The sequence below is a fragment of the Coffea arabica genome, chromosome 9c, assembly GCF_036785885.1.
Source record: "Coffea arabica cultivar ET-39 chromosome 9c, Coffea Arabica ET-39 HiFi, whole genome shotgun sequence".
In the NCBI taxonomy this organism is placed as follows: Eukaryota; Viridiplantae; Streptophyta; class Magnoliopsida; order Gentianales; family Rubiaceae; genus Coffea; species Coffea arabica.
Window position 1 is genome coordinate 38,635,633 of NC_092326.1, and position 20,472 is coordinate 38,656,104.

Below are 20,472 nucleotides of genomic sequence, written 5' to 3' on the forward strand. Positions count from 1 at the left end.
GTAAAACTCAATTTCACCTCCACCAACTCACATGTGATGCTATACATGTGAGAAACATTCCCAGCTGTAAAAGGGAGATGTAATCCTCATTTCTTGACCATATTTCATCATAAAATAGCCAAGATTGCAAGATTGAAGGGGATCCAATAATAGAGAGCAAAAAGGAGATGGAGTTCATAGCAGAAAAATAGGGAGGACATACGGGAGAGAACTTGAAGTGTAGAAATGTAGTTCTTTCATTTCCTTAGTGTAGGATAGTGTAGTAAGTGTAGTTAATCCATTCTTGTATAATAGCTAGATTAGGATGAAGATGGAGATAAAGAAGGATTAGTTGAAGCTCAAGTGACATGGGTTATCTCTACTCCAATTCTTTATCTTTTGTATTGGATTCTTAACTATGGTTATAATGCAAGTTCTGGAATTTATGTTTATTATTTGTTTCTAAAGTTTATGCCTTGGGTTTGGTTGAACTTCCTATGATTGTTAGTGTTTATTATTTGGCTATTTGATTGCTAGTATTTGAGCAAGTTATTTAGCACTTTAGCTCTTTAAATCATGATTAATCTGGTACCATTAATTGTGATTATCTAAGGTGTTATTTCTGCAATGAAAATTGAGATTTAACATTAGTTCAATAAGTGCTAAACATGGGGAGTACACTCACGAGAGTAGAGGTGCACCTATGGGGTTTTGGTGATTAATTTCATGTAATTTCATTGAAAAAATAAACTTGTAGCTAATTTCATAACCATGAGAATAGGTATGGATTAGTTATGAGTATAATTGATTCACTACGAAAGTAGGATTCAAATGCATAAGGAAATTACACCATAACTAGCTTAGATGTAGTACTCAATGATCCAAAAATAGCACTTGCATGAGTAGTTAGTGATACCACAACCTAAGGAGCTTTCATTTGTTATTTTCTTGCATAAGTTCAGTAGGTTTTACTTGTTATAATTTATTGATAGTCTAAATAATAGAGAAGTTTTAGTAATACCGGTAATTATTCACTCTTCCCTGTGGGATCGACCCGATATATACCCTAAACTACTAGTTGATCTGTATACTTGCAGTGAACGGGTGTAATTCGGTATTTTTTAGCTTGCACGTATGTAAAATACCCGTCACACTCCGAGCTGTCTGTTCGACCTTACACCTCAGCATGAAGTTTCCAACGCCCGATGGAGTGGCCGAGGTGCTGGGAGACCCGGAGATAGTTCGGGCCTGTTATATCGCAACTCTCAAGGATAAGGAGAAGCTGGTGGCCCAGGCAGCCTATCTGGAACCATGGGAGCCTGCTGAAAAGGAGAAGAGGTTGGAAACGGACGAGAGTCTGGTTGGATTGCCCATCTGCCCCGAACGACCCGACCGTGTGGTTAAGGCCGGGTCTGGCCTAAACGAGCTAACACGGAGAGCTCTGGAGTCTCTCCTGGAAGAATACGCCGAGATTTTTGCTTGGAGTGCTGACGACATGCCCGAAGTTCCTCCCGAACTGGCAGTTCATAAGTTGCACGTGGACTCGAACATCCGGCCAGTGAAGCAAAAGAAGAGAAACTTCGCGCCCGAACGCAACGAGGTCGTTAAAGAGGAGGTAGGCAAGCTGTTAGAGGCCAAAATTGTGAAGGAGGTCTACTATCCGACCTGGCTAGCCAACCCTGTGCTGGTCAAAAAGGAGGACAGGGTTTGGCGGATGTGCGTGGATTTCACCGACCTAAATAAAGCTTGTCCGAAGGATTGTTACCCTCCCCTTGCATCAACCAGCTGGTAGATTCGACTACCGGATACGAGATTTTTTGCTTTTTGGATGCCTTCAAAGGGTATCACCAGATAGCCCTGGATGAGGAGGATCAAGAGAAGACTGCCTTCATCACCGAGTACGGCACGTACTGTTATACCGCCATGCCATTTGGGTTAAAGAATGCCGGCGCGACCTATCAGCGGCTGGTCAACAAGCTGTTCAGAAAACTGATCGGCCGAAACATGGAGGTATACGTAGATGACATGCTGGTGAAAAGCCGGACTCAGGAGCAGTTCATCAACAACCTCAGGGAGATCTTTAGCCTCCTACGGAGCTCGCTGATGCGGCTGAATCCCAAGAAGTGCACTTTCGGGGTTCGATCGGGCAAGTTCCTTGGGTACATGATATCCAAGGACGAAGTAAGAGCTAATCCCGACAAGGTAAAGGCTATCATGGACATGGCTCCTCTCCGAAACATAAAAGAAGTCCAGCGGCTAGCTGGCAGGATGGCGGCCCTAAACAGGTTCTTGTCGAAGTCTGCAGTTCGGGGTTTCCCTTTCTTCAAAGCCTTGCGAAGAGGTCCCCAATTTGAATGGACCCCCGAGTGCCAGCGAGCGTTTGACGAACTAAAAATCCACATCGCTCAGTTGCCAGCCTGAACCTCTCCCACGCAAGGAGAAACCTTATTTATCTATCTGGCAGTAGGGGAGGAGGCAGTCAGTGCGGTGCTAGTTCGGGAAGAGGGCAAAATCCAGAGGCCTGTATACTATGTCAGCCGAGCTCTGCAGGGCGCGGAGCCAAGGTATACCTCGATTGAGCGGTATGTTCTGGCATTAGTTCACGCGGCCCGAAAGCTCAGGTCGTATTTTCAAACTCACCCCGTGGTAGTAATGACCGATCAGCCTCTCAAGCAAATTCTTTCAAAGCCTGAGGCATCGGGAAGAATGGTGAGGTGGGCCGTGGAACTGTCCGAGTACGACCTCAGCTTCCAACCCCGCACGGCCATTAAGGCCCAAGCATTGGCAGATTTCATAGCCGAAGGAGTCTCCTTCGGACAGCAGGAATCGCAGGACGAGCTGACCAGAGACACAGCTAAGGCCGAGCGGGCCGGAGAAGCTGCCGAGGTCGCGCAGGCCGCCAAGTCCGAACTGATCCAAGACGCAGCTGAGACCAGGCAGGCCGGAGAAGCTGCCGAGGTCACGCAAGCCACTAAGACTTCCAAGGCCGAACAGACCATAGACGCAGCCGAGGCCAAGCAGGGCGGAGAGCCTGCCGAGGTGATACAGGCCACAAAGGAAGCCAAGGCCGAGCTGATCGGAAACACAGCGGAGGCCGAACAGGCCAGAAATGCTGTGGAGGCCGAACAAGCCAGAAATGCTGTGGAGGTCGAACAGGCCGCCGGAAAGGTAGGTCAGTCCATTCCGACCTGGACACTGTTCGTGGATAGGTCGTCGAGCAAGGAAAGATGCGGAGCGGGACTTCTATTGACCAGCCCCATGGGGGATGAATTGGCCTACGCCCTGAGATTTGATTTCAGGGCCTCCAACAACGAGTCCGAATACGAGACCCTGGTCGCGGGGATGATGATAGCTCGAAAGTTGGGGGCCGAATCAATAGAAGTCTACAGCGACTCGCAACTGATAGTAAATCAAGTAGGGGGAAGTTATGAAGTTAAAGAGGAGCCACTAAGAAAGTACGTCGCCAAAGTGCATGAGTTGAGAGCTCAGTTCAAACTGTTCACGCTCAAGCAGGTCCCGCGAAACCGAAATAAGAGGGCAGACGCACTGTCCAAGCTAGCCTCCACCTCAGTGGGCACGTTGAACAAAGAGGTCTTGATGGAGGTCGTCAGGAATCGGGCGTATGATCAGGTAGACGCGGCCGTTATTCAAGTAATGAGCTCATGGATGGATCCCATCGTGTGGTACTTAGCTAAAGGACTCAAGCCGGGTGGAGGCACGTAGGGTCCTCCTCAAGTCACGGGGATACGAGCTCTCGGGTGGGGTACTTTACAAGAAATCCTACCTGCGTCCATGGCTGAGGTGCATAACTCCGGAGGAGGGAGACTACATCCTGCGTGAGCTGCATGAGGGTATCTGTGGGAACCACGTCGGTCCGAGGGTTTTGGCCAAAAAAGGAATGCTGTCTGGATATTACTGGCCCACCATCTTCCTGGACTCGGCCGAGCTGGTAGCACGGTGCAAGTCATGCCAACTCCATGCTCCGATCCATCATGCCCCAACTCAGGAGATGATCCATCTTTAGAGCCCTTGGCCCTTCTTCTAATGGGAGATAGACCTATTGGGTCCGTTTCCCCGAGCTCCTGGGGGCTATGAACACGTAGTGGTGGCTGTGGATTATTTCACCAAGTGGGTGGAGGCCGAGCCCCTAGCCACCATTAGCAGCAGATCAGTCCAGAATTTTCTTTGGAGAAACATCGTCTGTCGATTTGGTATACTTCGGGTCCTGGTCTCAGACAACGGACGACAGTTCGCTGACAGTTCTCTCCAAGGCTGGTGCGCGGAGCTTGGAATCCGGCAGCACTTCACCTCGGTAGGTCATCCTCAAGCCAATGGACAGGTCGAGAACGTCAACAGGACAATCCTGCACGGCTTGAAGATGCGAATGGAGTCCGCCCGAACTGGGTGGCTGGACGAGCTGCCTACCATACTGTGGGCTTACCGAACCACTCCCCGAACTGCCACCCAGGAGATTCCTTTCGCTCTTACCTACGGGGCAGAGGCTGTGATTCCTGCCGAGATAGGTGTCCCTTCAGACAGAGTCCAGAATTTCATAGCTCTGGACAATGAGGACGAGCTACGTCTTAACTTGGATCTGCTAGAGGGAAGGAGAGAAGAAGCGGCCATACGTATGGCTAAGTACAAAGGACAGATCGCGCGACACTACAATGCTAGGGTAAGGCCTCTATCCTTCAAACCAGGAGACCTGGTCTTGAGGAAGAATAGCGTGAGTCGGCTTCAAGGCACGGGCAAGTTGGGCCCAAATTGGGAAGGTCCCTATGTGGTGAAAGAGGCAAATCGAGCTGGATACTGCAAGTTAACCCACCTCAGCGGGGAGGAGGTCCCGCGTACCTGGCACAATTCCAACTTGAGGATTTTCCATTAAGCTCGCACATGACAGCTCGTTTCAAGGTCAAGACTTTTTATCGATGTATTTGGTTAATAAATTATTTTGTCGTAGGGGATAGCTCATTTAGATCGGCACTAGGCCGAACTGATGTATCCTGAAATTATGACAAGAAATTTTACAAATGCGACTAAGTATGAAACAAAGGAAAGGTTCTTCATTCCATTCAATAAAACTGTACAAGAAGCCGAGCTCGTACAAAAGGAACTAAGCCAAGAAATGGCAGAGCTCATACAAAACGAACTGCCTACTGACAGTTCGGATTCTACTCTAAGGCCCTACTCTAGTTCTCCCCCTCTTCCTCCTCTTGTTCGGATTCGGGGGTGGTCACTGGCAGTTGGGGGTCAGGAACTAGGTCGGCCAGCTTTCGCCCGCGCGAGTAACCCTTCACCAGGCGGTCAATCTGTTCCATAGCCTGGGGGTTGTAGCCGGGAAACTTCTCCAGGTCGAAGCCGGGTAGGCCCAACTCTTGCACTTTCTTCAGGGCCTGGGAATAGCCATGTTGCAGCATGGGTGTATTCAGGATTGCCAGGTCGTTCGTGAAGTCCTCCGACCTAAGGAAGGTCCGTACACCCTCGTGACGTCCTTCGGCCCTAGCCGCATCTACCTGAGTAAATAGCTCGGCACTCTTTTGCTGCTCCTCTTTCAGCTGAGAGGTCAGCTCGGAATTCTTCTTCAGCTCCAGCTCGAAGTTTGAATGGACTTGTGCGAGCTGCTTCTTCAGGCCCTCCGCTTCGGCCACAGCTGCTTCGTTCTGGCTGAGCAGTTTCTCGTTGGCCGCTTTCGTTTCGCTCATCAGGGGGAGCAGGCTCTCGTAGCGTTTGGCCAGCTCGGACCCAACCACGTTCGTCTGAGCCGTGCCTGTGTAGTAATAGTCAAGGAGGTCGGACGAATCCATGGCCTTAACCAAGTTGTAGTCCCGTGGGAGGATGGCCCCACGAGCGAGCTCCTGGGCCACATCGGGGAATTGTGCTCGGTCATTTATGGATAGCTTCCACTGAGGGCAGAAGTGCATGGGGTGTTGGTGCGTAACCAGCCGAGTCTGGGGGTCGAAGAGTAGGGTAGAGCTCTGGCGCTGCCACAAATTAGGGGGAGCTTCAGCCCGGGCCTGTTCCTCGGCGGTGTTCACGCCGTAGTGGCCGCCTTGAGCAGGCTCAGGCGTTGGCCTCTCCTCCCGAGCTGGAGACGAGGTCGTTTCCACCCTCGCTCTCTTGGCAGTGGTCTTCTTCTTCTTCTTTTTCTTCTCAACAGCCTTGGAGGACTGGGCAAGAGCCGGCTGAGGTGTTGGGACTGGCGACGAGCTGGCTGGGATGGCTGAGGGGGTCTGAGTGGCAGCGCCCGGACTGCTGGTGCCACCGATGGTCAGCAGTTGTGAAAACCTCTTCACTGCACAAATATAAGTCCAGGAGGTCAGTGGTCGTATGCTTTAAAAAAAAAAGAAAAAAAAAAGAAAATGGAAGTGCAAGATGATTACAGGTGGTCAGCTCATTTGGGGAGAGGGGTCTGCTCTCCGGGGAGGGATCCGAGGGGCTAGCTCGGATCAGTCCCGTTACCCAAAGCAGGTCATTGCTGAACTCTTTCACGTCCATCTTCACGTCCGAACTGAGTAGGCGGCTAAGCTCGGACACTAGGAGCAGGGGCGGAAGGGGATCTGAGACTTGAGTCTCTGCTCTCCAGGTTAGGGGAGGAAAACCTAGGTTCTTCACGAAAAAGAACTGAGGCTTCCAGTCCTTGATAGAGGAAGGTGCCCCCGTGAACAGCTCGCGGGTGGGGGTTTTCGCTCCACTTCGGTGGGCAAAGTAGAACCACCCAGGCACCTTTCTGCTGATTTTCTTCTGGAAAAAGCCTATGATGGAGCGAACAGCATTGGGAATAACCTGAGTTATGCGGATACCCCAGAAGGTGAGGATAAAGAAGAGGAAATTGGGGATAGGCAGGCGGAGACTAGCCATCAGTTGGTCCCTGTAGATCGCCACGAAACCGGGAGGAGGTCGGCTGGCGACCTCCTCCGGACGGGCTGCCCTAGGCTCGAATTGGGCTGGGATTTCATATTTTTCCGCCAGCTCGTCAACATCTTTTTGCTCCAGGGCTGGGGGAATAGTGTCGACCTCCCCAAAGTCGCCACTTGGCCCCCTCAAGGTCCCTACTGCCGTCTGATCTGGAGCTGCCTGTTCAACAGCTCCGACTAGAGGTTGGGCAGGTCGCTCGACCGGGCTCATTATTCTAACAGGAGACAAGACGGGAGAGGCTATGAGTTCTGGCCCAAATGAAATAGAAGGAGAAGAGCTAAAGGAATCTGAAGAGCTGCTATCTACGAGTATGGGGCTAGCTGTTCTATGCCTAGGGGCTGAATTGGTGACGTCAGAACTATCGGAACTATAAGAAGACATAAAAAGGAAAGGGGAACTTACTGGTGAAAGGAGGAGATCGGATGAAGGGCTGATCTAAGGAGTGCGCGAACTGACTCTGGGCTCTTAAAGCAGGGCGACCCGACGTGATCTTGAGGAAAAAAGGAAGAAGCGGCGAACTAGGGATTGAAGGAGCGAACTGATAAAGTGAAGGAGGAGGAGTGAAAATGACGCCCAAGAGGCCTATTTACAGGTGATCCTCAGGGCGGGAAAAACGAAGGGGCGCGCATTTATTCGAACCGTTCCTAACCGCCATAACTGATCGAGGCGACGGTTGAGGTGACAGACACGAACTGATGCGACGGTTGCTTGCACCACTCCCAGACGGGGGCCCCACGTCGAGCTGACACGGCGCCCTGCAATTCGGCCTAGATTCAAGCGCACGATCGATGACTCTAGACTAGAGGGGGGGCTAGTGTAGTGGGGCCCATGTGCACATCGGCCTGGCCCGCGAGCTCGGACAGGAGGAGGGGCTCGGCCCTGCAGGTCAGCTCGGAGGCCCATGAGGGTACGGCCTCCCCGAGCGGATGGGCCGCATGGGCTGCAGAGTCCAAGCTCGTCGTAACTGGATCGTGGAGCCCTAGGGAGAGTTCTTCTCCAACAAGGACTCCATGTTTTACTAGGAAACTACTACCTATGGCCCTATAAATACCACGCGTGGGGAAAACACAAGGTACGCCATTCTTAGCACAAAGAGTATATTGCTTTTATTTCCGAAATCTCTTCTGACTTGGTCGTCAGAGTTGCTCCAGAGGAATTAGCCTCGCAGCTCGTTCACATACAGGTCGGACGCCTCACCAGCTCACTCTCCAGGCCACAGCCCAGCTCGGATCTTCACTTCGGCAGTCGCATCAATTTGTTTCTTGGCCTTGCTCTCCTCATTGTTTTCACGACTGCTATTACCCCGTCCACCGTCGCACTTGACACGATTGCATTACCTGTAGCTTCAGCTACGATTTTTGGTCGCTTGTATTGCACTAATACGGGGAATCTTTTACCTATTGGCATTACTCCTCCTCTATCTGGAGCCAATGTCTCGATCACTCGCAATCTTGCTGGTACCAGTACCACTACCATTGCCAGTACTGTGGCAACTACAGCCACAAATGCCAATGGGTTCTTCAAACTCACCCTATAAGGAGCTCAACCGACAACGGCTCTGGTGTCACGGCCGCGACCACATTTCTTTCCACTTGCTCAGTCGCTGTCCGGCTTCCAATCGGACAATGGTCAGCTCTGCCACGGGGTGGGCTCCTCAGAGCACCCATTTCACCCGTTGCTATCTCCCCTTCGGCAGATGCTATTGCTTAACACTGATGTAATTTGTTACAAAGCTTACAGACAAGGAAATCGAATTAACCAAGGGGAATGTAAGTAAGTTATTGTTGTACTAATAATATATTGTACTAAAATTATATTTCAGAGTAGGTATTTTTTACCACATAAATATATGTGGGAAGAGAGAATATAATCATATATACAGACAAAAATTTAACCAAATTTTATTTATTTATAACTCCACAAAAAATAATGAACAATTCGTAGGCTTTCTTTTTTAGCTCACGGAGTTTCACAGTTTCCTCCAAAAAAAAAAAACTATTCAGCTTTTAACTTTCAAGAAACATAGCTCCACACGCCAAATTATATCAACCAGTGGATATACTAGAACTTCCTGGTTTGAATTAATTAAAAGGCAACTACCAAAATAAACAGGAACATGGGCTATGATCCCATGTACTCAGCAAAATAAACCCAATCACGCAACCACTAACAATAAATATGTAACTTAATTTGATAAATTAATTTAGATTGGTTTAAATATGTAATTTAATAATGTCTTACTTTAGATTAATCTTTTCATTCCATCGAAAATTCTCTTCTAGATGATATGCGATTGCATCTTAGTTAGAAAAACGATCGAGTTGAAACTAAGACTGAGAAAATAGTTAGAAAATATGAGCTTAGACTTTCTCCCCCCGCCCCTAATACATTAATAACTGATCTTATTTGAAGTTCCATGAAGTAAAGCTAACTGAAATTTACTCACGAACTTCTTTGAATGTCTATGTGAACTAACTGCGATCAAAATCTAATTAGCTTTAGTTGCATTCTTCGTTCTTCACTTTCACAAAACTCTTTGAGAATGATATAATGGAGAAGGCTCGCATGACATGGTGTAAAATAGAGCAAATTGTTGTAGGGAAGTGAAGGCTACAACCTGTATAGCAGTACTAAAATTATTTCACAAAAGAAAATTCTGATCTTGTGACTGTAGGAATTACATATAATTCATAAATTTACACAACCGAAATTTTTGCCTTACCAAAAAGGGGGAATGAATCTCTCATTTTGATCTTTTTTTTTTTTAATCAATCAGAAAGATCTTTCACATCCCACCGTCCACCATTCTGAGCATAGTATGAGCGTTTTAATGGCACATGTTGCACAAGATGATAAAGACTGCCACCATTTTTCTCGAGCATGGAGACAAAATTTTCTGGCATATCATACAAATGAATCTCCTTGAGTCGGCTGAGGTCATCTATACCTACTGGAATCTGCCCTAACTGACCGCATCGCCTTATGATCAGCGTTTGTAGACAAGGCAATGAATTGCGTTCCATTATGACCATTTTCAGCTGCCGAAGTAGCTCTAACTCCAGTATCTTGAGCTTCTGAAATTTGCCAGCATTGAACTCCAATTGGTCCCCATTGTAGGCGTCAAGCAGCTGGAGTTCTAGTAAATTAGGAAGATCTTGAAGGATATTAATGGGATTGTTGCACTGTTGATCCAGCTGAGACCACTTTAGACGAAGCCTTACCAGATCGTGAAGTTCGGAAATCCAGATAGGCATCCTCTCCAGCCTTCCATTCAAATATAAACGCTGGAGTGGAGGAGGATGTGAAATTTCTGGCATGTCTAGAACTCCCGCCTCATTTTCTGCTGCCACATTCAAAGAATGCAAATTTCGCAGCATTTGAATAGTCTCAGACAAGATCCTTCCATCTTCTTTGCGCAAACCCATGATTCCCAGCCTTCTCAGTTCTCTGAGGTCTCGCATTGCAACAATGATTTTGTGATTTTTATTGACTTGCACAAACAGTAGCTTGCGAAGATTGGCCGACCTCGTGATCTCTCCTGCGACCTCAAATCCTTTAATTGTGTTAAATGCCACATAATCTTCAATGTCATATCTGTAAACAAGTAAGTAACGAAGCTTAGAAAGATGGCATATTTCTTTTGGCAGTGTTCTGACTAATGTTTGTTTGAGGTCCAAGGTTTCAAGGTGCTTAAGCTTTCCTATTGATTTCGGAATGCTTCTGATTCTTGTATTCCTCAAACACAAGTACCTCAACAACAATAGTTCTTCAATGTCTGCAGGAAACATGTCCAAGTTTGCACCCTCCAGATGCAATTCCCTCAACATCTTTAAGCTTGAATAGCCAATTGGAATGGAGTGCTGGCATGGTGCTGATCGGCCAAACTTTAACAAAGCGCGAGCACGAAGATTTGGACACAGCTGGCCTAGATCACCTGTATGAATCGATATTCGCCTGACCCTCTCCTTACTGATGTCAAACGTACCTTGATCCGGATAAACTTCACAAAAGTTTTCATCTTGAAGCTGTGAGAGAACAATCTCATGAATAATATTTTGAACATGACAAGTTCTTGGTCTCCCATCGATGTCCATTTGCCACACCTGAACCAAGTTTCTTTGAATGAGCTCGTTCAGGTATTCTTCCCCCAAATCTTCGAGTTCTTTTCCATTGTTCCCTTCTGTGATGAAGTCTTCTGCTATCCATAACCGTATTAGCTCTGTGCGCTGGATGGGGTGATTAGGGGGAAAAGTATTCATCAACAGAAAACAGTTTTTAAGATGGTAAGGTAAGTCATCATAACTAAGAATCAACACTTTTGCAATATTTGCAAGCCGGCCATGGCTTGTCAGTTCCGATGCAAGACTATCACGCAATTTTTTCCATTCAGGTTCCCTTTCCCCCTTAGTTGACAAAAGGTGACCAATTTCAGTGATTGCCAATGGTAGCCCTTCACATTTTCCTAGAATTTCATTGGACAGTGTAGCTAAAGCTGGAGGGCATATACGAGATCCTGGAAAGGCGATTCTGTGAATGAGTTCCTTAGCCTTTTCTAGAGATAGATGCTGAATGGGATGGACATCAACGGATCCATCTTTCAGTGAATAGGCTATATCCCCTCTTCGCGTAGTGATGATTATTCTACTCCTATTCCTTCTTGGCAATGCTAACATAATAGATCTCCAAACATCATCAGCCCACAGATCATCGAGGACGATTACATACCTCTTATCCAGCAAATACTCCCTAATGAGGTTGATGTAGTGTTCCGAGCTTTGCTGCTGGGGAGCTGGGGCCGTTTCCGCCCTGGAGCTGCATCTGCATAGTTGATCTAACATGTTCCGCAAGATCTCCAATTTCTTCTTGGACTTTGAAACACTGATCCATGCGGAGCAACCGAAGTCTTGTTTTACTGCCTCGAATACTTGCTTGGCAAGAGTAGTCTTGCCAGATCCACCCATGCCCACAACAAACATGACCTTGTGCTCATCCACCATATCCAGTGCCCACGCCATCAGCATGTCCCTATCTTCCTCGAAGCCCACGACGTCAGCATCTGCAAGGAACAAAGGAGCAATCCTTGGATGAAGATGTGAGTAAACACGGTTTGTAGTTGGACTTGGTGGTAAGGCAGCTTGGGACGAATTTGCAAGTTGGTATCTTTCTCTGCCCTTGTTGATTTCCTCGAGAGTTGATTTGATATCATTTATCTGATCGGCAATTGACCGGTATGCCCGCCGCCTTGTCACCGATAATGCCCTGCCATTTTCTGCCTTGTGATGGTCAAAAAGGTCAAGAATGTCGATGATGTCATCAGCTGCATCTTGAACCTTTCGAACCCAATCCAGAATTTGTTGATCTTGGACCGCTCTTTGATGAGCTGCACTCAGAAATGCTGTTATAGTGCCCAGTTCACTTCTCAAAGTCCTGATCCCAGTATCAACTTTCTTTGGCAACTGCAATTCTCCCGTTAGAAAAGCATCAAGCTTTGCGAGAGCAAATTGCACACAAGGGTCTGTCATGATTTTTCTTTTGCTAGATGAATATGAGTTGATATAAAAATTGCGAAGAATCTTTACTTCATTTATAGGTTTTTCAGCCCCGGCCGGCAACTGCAGCGTGTTACAATGTCCTTGACTTTAAAGTCAATTTTTTTTTTTTATTATTTACTTGTGAAGTTGCTTTTTATTTTCCTCAAACTCAAAGTCGTCTGCCTTCTAATTTTAATTTAGTTTTGCCATTTTATTGTTACTCTCTGCTTATTTTCTCCTCTACCAATGAGAAGTAAAAAATGTTCTCCGGGTCAAGAATGCAAAATTTTCCTGGTTCGAGAAGGAAAGCTTCAAATTAAGACGGTTTCTCATGACTGAGAACACGCGGAAATATCAAGAAGGAACCAACACACAAAATCGAGACACGCAAGTAAAGAAGATTCCGCTGTTTGACGAACCCCCTCTTGTGCCCCCAAATAAATTAGAAAAAAAGAAAAATTCCATGGTGATATTTAAGATTTTTTTTTTAGTTTTTGAGTTTTCTAATGCGTATTTTTTTTAATGCTATAGTCTGAGATTTTAGGTTTTTTTTTTTTTTTGGAAAAATTATGAAATGATATAACAAAAATTGAAATGTGAGGGGACCATCAATAACAATGTATGCATTTGCATGCACATGGTTATAGATTTAATGCGCTATGGCATCAATTAGAAAAAGTATGCCTTATCAAGAGTAAATTTGACTTAGGGCCCTTGTTTTTATATGTTTGTCTGATTTTATCACCTTCAATTTTGTTTATTAGCACTTAACCCCCATTAGAAAAACTTTTTTTTTTTTTTTTTTGTAAATTTTACTTGACCCTCTTATGTTTATATGAGTGTCTTTATTTGACTCCTTCATTTTTGTTTATCTTCCCTCTTGTGTGTGAGTGTGTGTGTACTTTTTTGGATTTGTTTAAAGTGTCAAGTGTTAATGTTTGGAAAAAAACTAAAAAAAAAATTATATTAGAAAAAATGTTTAAGCACAAGGAAGGGACAATCAATGTAATTGTATGCACTCACACACACACACACACCCATATAATGGATTTGGTGCACTAATACATGCCCAATGAACACTCATTATAAAAACATTTACTATTTATTGTTTGGGGGCACTTTTGTTAGATCAAATTAAAATTGTTTGTTTGTTTGCCTTCAATGTCACTATGGTTGACTAAAATCCTCAGCTCAACTTTTGAAAAAATTGAATGCATAATTTGTAAATATGCCATCTTAAAGGGTAGTGATAGTGGTAGCCAGAAGAAGATGATGAAGGGGAAGAGAAAGATTTAAAGGGAAAAAATGATTGAAAAAAAAAAAAGCCAAGAAAGGTACAATTATCATTGGAAGAAGAAAGATAAGGCTTCTAGGTAATTTCGCAAGGCTTACAATATTCTTTAAACTGAGTGAATATTAGTTGATTCCCCTTTCTCAAAATCTACTCAAAACTGAACCCTACTTATGAATTTGGCATGACATTGAAGGGGTACTTTGGTTCCTCAAGGTACCAAAAAAAAGGGGTAAATTGATAATAAATAAAATCAAAGCCGACAAAGTGAGACAAGAGTACAAAGTTAATTGCATGTAATTTACCCTTTTGTTAATTAAATGAGCCCGGTCAAATGTGGTTAGCACCAATCGTCAATTTGAGCGTACATGCTACGCGGCTCTCGATTGGATTTCATTGGAACAAGAATCTTTCACTAAATCTCTTTCAGATTGCGAACTAGTTATTAACGGGTAGGGGCCATACCAAATCTCCTACCACGTGAAGGTGGGTTTTCATTTTGTTTTTATTCTTGTTAAAAATTCATACGAGTTCTTAATCAAGAAGGACAAAGTCAACGATAATATAGAATAAAAATGGTTAAATTATACTTTACCCTCGTGCGATTTAGTGGCTTCGCACATAACTCTTTATAATTACAACATCTATAAATAACATTATCGAAATTTGGATTAAAGTGTCAAAATAAGGAAAATCACCTCTGTAATGAAATTAGATGAAATGTCAAGATTATCCTCATCTAGAAACTGTAATGATTGAAGTGGACAAAAATTTAATATAGCATACGATACACTTTAATCTCCTATGATTTAGCAGTTTTTATTATAGCCTTATATGGTTTCAAAATATATCATAACTCCCTCGTGGTTTACAAATAAATTTCATATTTTAGTCGACTCTATAACAGAAGGTAAGTCTTGTCATTTTGATATTTTAGTCCAAATTATGAGGGGTCAAATATAGTTATTGAAATTATATGAGAGTATATGTGGATAAGAGCTAAATCATTGGGGAGAAAAGTGTAATTTATCCTTAATGATAAAAAAAAGAAGTAAATACAACCAACTGAAGACAATTGGAATAATATTGGTTAATTTTAAAGATAACTACTATTTAATAAATTTAATTAATGTTATCTAATACTACTTATTAGTTAGTTTAGTTCAAATATTTAAATTTCTATATTTTAAGTAGAAAATATTTTATTAAACTAACTTAAAAAATAATCATTGAATTGCATGTAATTGTAAAAATTTTAAATTGTTTTCTATGAAAAAATTTATAAGTATTTTATTCTAAATTTTGAATTATTTGTAATTGTCATGCATAATGTGGGACATAAAGCTAATTAATACTAACATCATTAGATGGAAATGGTGAAATTTAGGCTCTGTTTGGATTAGCTGTTTTTTGGGATATTTTTGAAATATTTTGCTGTAATAATGTATATGAAAAACTTTTACTGTAGATGTTTTTAGTGGTATTTTTGGGATATATTTTAGGATATTTTTAAATTCAATAGTAGAATGAGCCAGAAATGGCTTTATATACTAATCAACGCGTTTGAAAAAGGGACAGCAAATTGGAAATAAGGGGCTATATAATTGTCATGATCAACCACAAGTGCACTCTTCAAATTTCAATGGACATAACTATAGGAACATAAACAACAAGTGTAAAATAACAACAAAATTAAACCCCATATGACTAGGCTGTCATTTGGCTTTCTGTGATTGATGAGGCAACATCAATGGCATAGCCCAGTGGCCATGTTGGTCCAGCCAACCAATCCTGGTATGTTATCTGATGCAGCAATTTAATCTCTTGCCAAGGATCTAGACCTGTGAATTGCAGCATCTTTCCTGAATCCTGATTAATCTGAAGGATAAATGTACGAACAAGAGATTGAGATGCTTAAATGACGTACCCAATCCATCTACCAATATAGTATACAGGTACACTAGATCCATGCAAATATAAGGAAGGTTAAGATCCTCCAATCGGTATTTGGATTTTGCATCTCGCATTTTTGTCCTGCAAGCCCGATCAGCTTCGTTCGCATAATCTGTTGCACGAATTACAGCTGCGTCTGCATTGCGATCGATAAGACCAAGCTGTTGATAGAAATTACTGAGGTCAGCATTAATGCCGAGGGAAGAAAAGATGCATCAGTAATGATAATGCATGCCCAATGCATACCTGAACAGACTTGTAAAAGAATTCTGGTGATATGTACTGGTAGTCTTGATCAGGCTCCCCTCCATCTCTCTCTTTCTCTCCACATCTGCAATTCTGTATTTTATTGAGTCCCAGAGCCTGTCTGACTAATTCCTTGCATCTAGTTATGCTTGAACCGGATGGAGAAGCAGTTACACAATGATGGAGCCAAGGGGGGGGGGGGGGGGGGGGGGAGAGGGGGCCATGGCCCCCTAAGTTTTGAAAATTTTAATTCATATAATGTAAATATATGTATAAGTCAAAGTTGGTCCCCCTAATTTTTTACAATTTTAGTTTATATTATGAAAGTTTATATATATGTGTGTGTGTGTGTGTGTGTGTGAATTAGCCACCTTTTGATTTAATTTTTTCTTCAAAAAAAAAGTTATTTATTTTTTATTGTACTAATTATTTAACATTCAAAAAATTAAACATATAATTTGATGATCCATAGTAAATTGACCCAATTTGATGTATTATAATAAAAGACTCAATTCATAATTATCAATGGGCTAAAATAAAAATAATTACTTTATTGGTCCATATACAAATATATACCTTAGTCTAATTGATAAAAAATTTAAAATTAGTGATCTATCCTCTTGTTGACTCATATACAAATATACAAATAATTACTTGAAGGCTTGATGAAGACCAGAAATTGAGTGATATATCCTGTTATTGGCAAATTGATTATATTTGTTCTCATTCTTTCTGTATCAACTGCAACTATAGAACGTACATTTTCAATTGTGAATATAATCAAAACAAAACTCCAAAACAAGATAAAAAATAATTTCTTGAATGACTGTCTAACAATGTACATAAAAAAAATGGATGATCAAAATTTAACACTGATTCAATTATAGATGAATTTAGTTTTATGAAAGAACGTAAAAATCAATTTACTTTTAAGAAAAGAGGTTGAAATTTTAAGGTATGCTAACATAACTTTTATCTTTTATTAATTGAAAATAGTTATATTATATTGTATAGTTATATTTTTATTTTTTTCACAAATGACATATTGAAGCATCTTCTCATAATGTACAATTTGGGTAGTTTGTTATGTTATAAGATATTTAATCAAAGGTTATTTTTTGTCCTAATTTTTGTTATGACTATGCTGCATATATTTAAATAGACAACATTTATAATTAAAATTAATATTTGATATTTTAAGATGTCATATATTTAAATAGATGAAATTATTTCGAACATAACATATTAAGATAATTTTGTTCAGAAAAATTTTGGCCCCCTTCCCAAGGAAAAAATCCTGGCTCGGTTTTATAGTCTATAGAATGGATATTTTCAATTATGAAAATAATCAAAATAAAGCTCCAAAACAAGATAAAAGATTATTTCTTGAATGATTGCCTAACAATGTACATAAAAAAAGGAAGTTGTTCGAAAATTTAGCATTGATTCAATTAGAGATGAATTTAGTTCTATGAAAGAACGTAAAACTCCATTTACTCTTAATAAAAAAGGATGAAATTTCAAGGTATATTAACATAATGTTTATCTTTATTTTAATTGAAAATAGTTATATTTATATTACATAGTTATAGTTTTGTATTTGCACAGGTGACATATTGGAGCATCTTCTCATAATGTGCAACTTAAGTGGTTTGTGATGTTATAAAATATTTAATCAAATGTTATTTCTTATCTTAATTTTAGTTATAACTATGCTACATGATAAGAGTTTATTTTACGTATTTTTAAGTGCATTTTATTAGTTAATTTTGAGTTGATTGTTTAGTTTTATAAATAAAATAAAGAGGTTTTTGGTAAAATTATATATTTCTTCATTTTTATGCAGGAATGATGATTCAATCACCAAAGGATGTCAAATGAGATGAAAATAGAAATTTGGTGATGAATTCAAGTGATAACCAGAAGAATGAAGTGAAAAACGTTCAAGTAAGGAAATGCAATACAAATCAGTGTTGACACTCTTCGGTATTTTGACCATATTTGGAGCTACACTTATTGGATTAAGGTGATCTTTATACCATTTTAAAGCTAAGAAAGAGACCTACAATTCGTATGAAGACATCGAAATCCAATTCTGCCATTTTCATGGACAAAAAGTCGGAATACAGAAGCTGCACTCTGTGGTCGGAATTGGAAACAGAGGTTTGACCAGGTGATAGTATTTCGACCATATCTCAAGCTGTACAACTTCGATTTGGGTGATTTTTATAGCATTGGAAAGCTAACTCAAAGGGCTACAACTTTTGTGTTTTGCACAAAAGCCAGTTCGGTCTTCATCATGGAGAAAATCGCAGTTGAAATAAGGGCAGAGTGAAAACGCGAGTATACAAAACGCGAGTTTATGTCGCGTTTTGTGTAGGCGCGTTTTGTAGCCGAAAATTTGCAATTTGCTCAGCCATTCCTCTTGTGTTCAGACTACTTTCCAGCTATTTTGAGGGACAGAAATCGGTGGCACATGCTTCTGCAACAAAAGAGAAGACCAAATGAGTATGGACAAAAGGAAATATCATATCTTTGACTTCTTTTTACAAAATCTGAGTGGAGGAAATTATGAAGTGAGAGGAATGGAATTTCTCCCACCTTTTATGCAGAAACACAGAGGAGAAGCCTGAGCCATACGTAGCTTAGCTTCTTACAGAAAAACATATTCTCTCTAGCTAGGTACTTGCAAGGGGCAATTGAGGTTTCATCTTGTAATCATCTAAGTTCAAGACAAAGGAGATTTTTTGGAAGGCTTCACCATATCTTGGCTAAGACTTTCTTTACTCTTTTTGTATTTGTAATTCATGATGATTTGCATTAATGAAGTTCTGAGTGTTTCATTATTCATGAGTAGCTAATTTCCTTAATCTAGGGAGTAGATGAAACTTATGGTCAAGTGATATGAAGTGATTGTGATTTATACTTGTTATATCTTGTATATATTAACCTATCTACTTGTGTATGTTGGATTACTTCTTGTTGTTTGATCACCAATAGCAGGTTTGTAGTTGTTTTTACTCATTGAGAAATGGTAAAAATAATGGAATGACATAAGTAGAGCTTGAGTAGTATATTCATGAGAATAGAAATACATTCAAGTGGATGAAATTTACATTTCCTGTGTGCACAAAACAGAATTAGTATTTACCAAGAGATTAGGGAAAACTAATCTGTTTTAACCCATTATTATCATGAGAATGTGATTTTGGTATTATTGGAAATGAATCCTTGGTTAAACAAGAGTAGTAACAAGTGTTAAATTCATTCGTTTTAGATCTTTTGTATTATATGTGGAATCTACATCCCTAGATCTTAATATTTAGTGAATTCTACTCCTATTGTGAATTGCATTTATCTAGCTAAGAATTTTTGTAGTTGAATTAAATTCTGAATTTTCTGCTCAAATTTATTGTGAGTCTAAATAATAGAGTAAATTAGTATCTAATAATTGTTCTAATTGCTCCTCGTGGGATCGACCCAATACATACCCAATACTACGCTTTTGGCCTGTATACTTGCAGAAAAAACGGGTATAATTCGGAATTAAACTTGCACTTATAGTAAACACCCGTCAAGTTTTTGGCGCCGCTGCCGGGGAGCGGCAATATTAGAGCCTAATCAACTCTATTAATTTAGACAGATTTATTTTTATTAGTTGAGCTGACTATATTTAATCTTTTATTGTAATCAGTTTTTGACCATTGAAGTTGCATAATATCCCTTATTTCTGTTTGTAGTGTATGCACCGGGAGTCTCGAGAAGTCGCACCCTTCGATCCAGAAATTGAGAGGACACTACGTAGACAAAGGAGGCACACACAACAGCAAGAGGAACAAGAGATTTGGCAACCAATAGAGGAAATTTTGATAGAACTACCGTTTGAAGAAGAAATGGCCGAAAACGAAGCAAATAGGCGAGTTCTACGAGATTTTGCTCTACCGGGAACACAAGGATCTCAAACAAGCATAGCAAGGCCTTCGATAAATGCTAACAATTTTGAGATTAAACCATCACTTATCCAAATGGTTCAACAATCTCAATTTGGAGGTAATGCAGTAGAAGATCCTAATACACACTTAGCTACATTCTTGGAAATTTGTGATACAATTAAAATGAATGGAGTTAGTGATGATGCTATAAGGCTAAGATTGTTCCCATTTTCATTGAGAGATAAGGCCAAACTTTGGCTACACTCTCATGCTCCTAATACTTTCACCGGATGGGATGATTTATCAAGAGCATTCTTAAATAAGTATTTTCCACCAGGTAAGACTGCTAAGCTAAGAATGGATATCACTAGTTTTAGCCAAATGGAAGGTGAATCATTATATGAGGCATGGGAAAGGTTTAGAGATTTGCTTCGGAAATGTCCACATCATGGACTGCCGGAGTGGTTAATCATACAAACCTTCTATAATGGTTTAGTTTTTTCTACTAAAACTATAATCGATGCAGCTGCAGGTGGAGCTTTAATGGGTAAATCACCCCAAGAAGCTCATAATTTGATAGAAGAAATGGCAGCAAATAACTACCAATGGGCCAATGAGAGAGGTA

General features: G+C 41.6%; 3 protein-coding genes and 1 non-coding gene across 4 annotated transcripts; 1 reads left to right on the forward strand and 3 right to left on the reverse strand.

The window, feature by feature from the left end:
• Positions 1 to 2,631: 2,631 nt before the first annotated feature.
• LOC113708109 (uncharacterized) lies at positions 2,632 to 4,864 on the forward strand. The gene is made up of 3 exons (XM_027230581.2): positions 2,632 to 3,609; positions 3,671 to 3,928; positions 4,031 to 4,864. Exons 1-3 carry the CDS (start codon positions 2,632 to 2,634, stop codon positions 4,862 to 4,864), a joined length of 2,070 nt encoding a protein of 689 aa, XP_027086382.2.
• A 4,798-nt stretch (positions 4,865 to 9,662) lies between these two features.
• LOC113708108 (disease resistance protein RPM1-like) lies at positions 9,663 to 12,416 on the reverse strand. Its single transcript, XM_027230580.2, has one exon. The coding sequence runs from the start codon at positions 12,414 to 12,416 to the stop codon at positions 9,663 to 9,665; it is 2,754 nt and encodes a 917-aa protein (XP_027086381.2).
• Positions 12,417 to 15,423: 3,007 nt separating this feature from the next.
• LOC140014232 (apyrase-like) lies at positions 15,424 to 18,107 on the reverse strand. The gene is made up of 4 exons (XM_072064663.1): positions 18,043 to 18,107; positions 15,916 to 16,000; positions 15,657 to 15,830; positions 15,424 to 15,594 (listed from the first exon to the last, which is right to left on the reverse strand). The coding sequence occupies exons 1-4, from the start codon at positions 18,105 to 18,107 to the stop codon at positions 15,424 to 15,426; spliced, it is 495 nt and encodes a 164-aa protein (XP_071920764.1).
• Positions 18,108 to 20,195: 2,088 nt separating this feature from the next.
• Positions 20,196 to 20,302, reverse strand: LOC113709163 (small nucleolar RNA R71). Its single transcript, XR_003452585.2, has one exon. It is a non-coding gene; the product is annotated as a small nucleolar RNA R71 (small nucleolar RNA).
• Between the last annotated feature and the right edge of the window lie 170 nt (positions 20,303 to 20,472).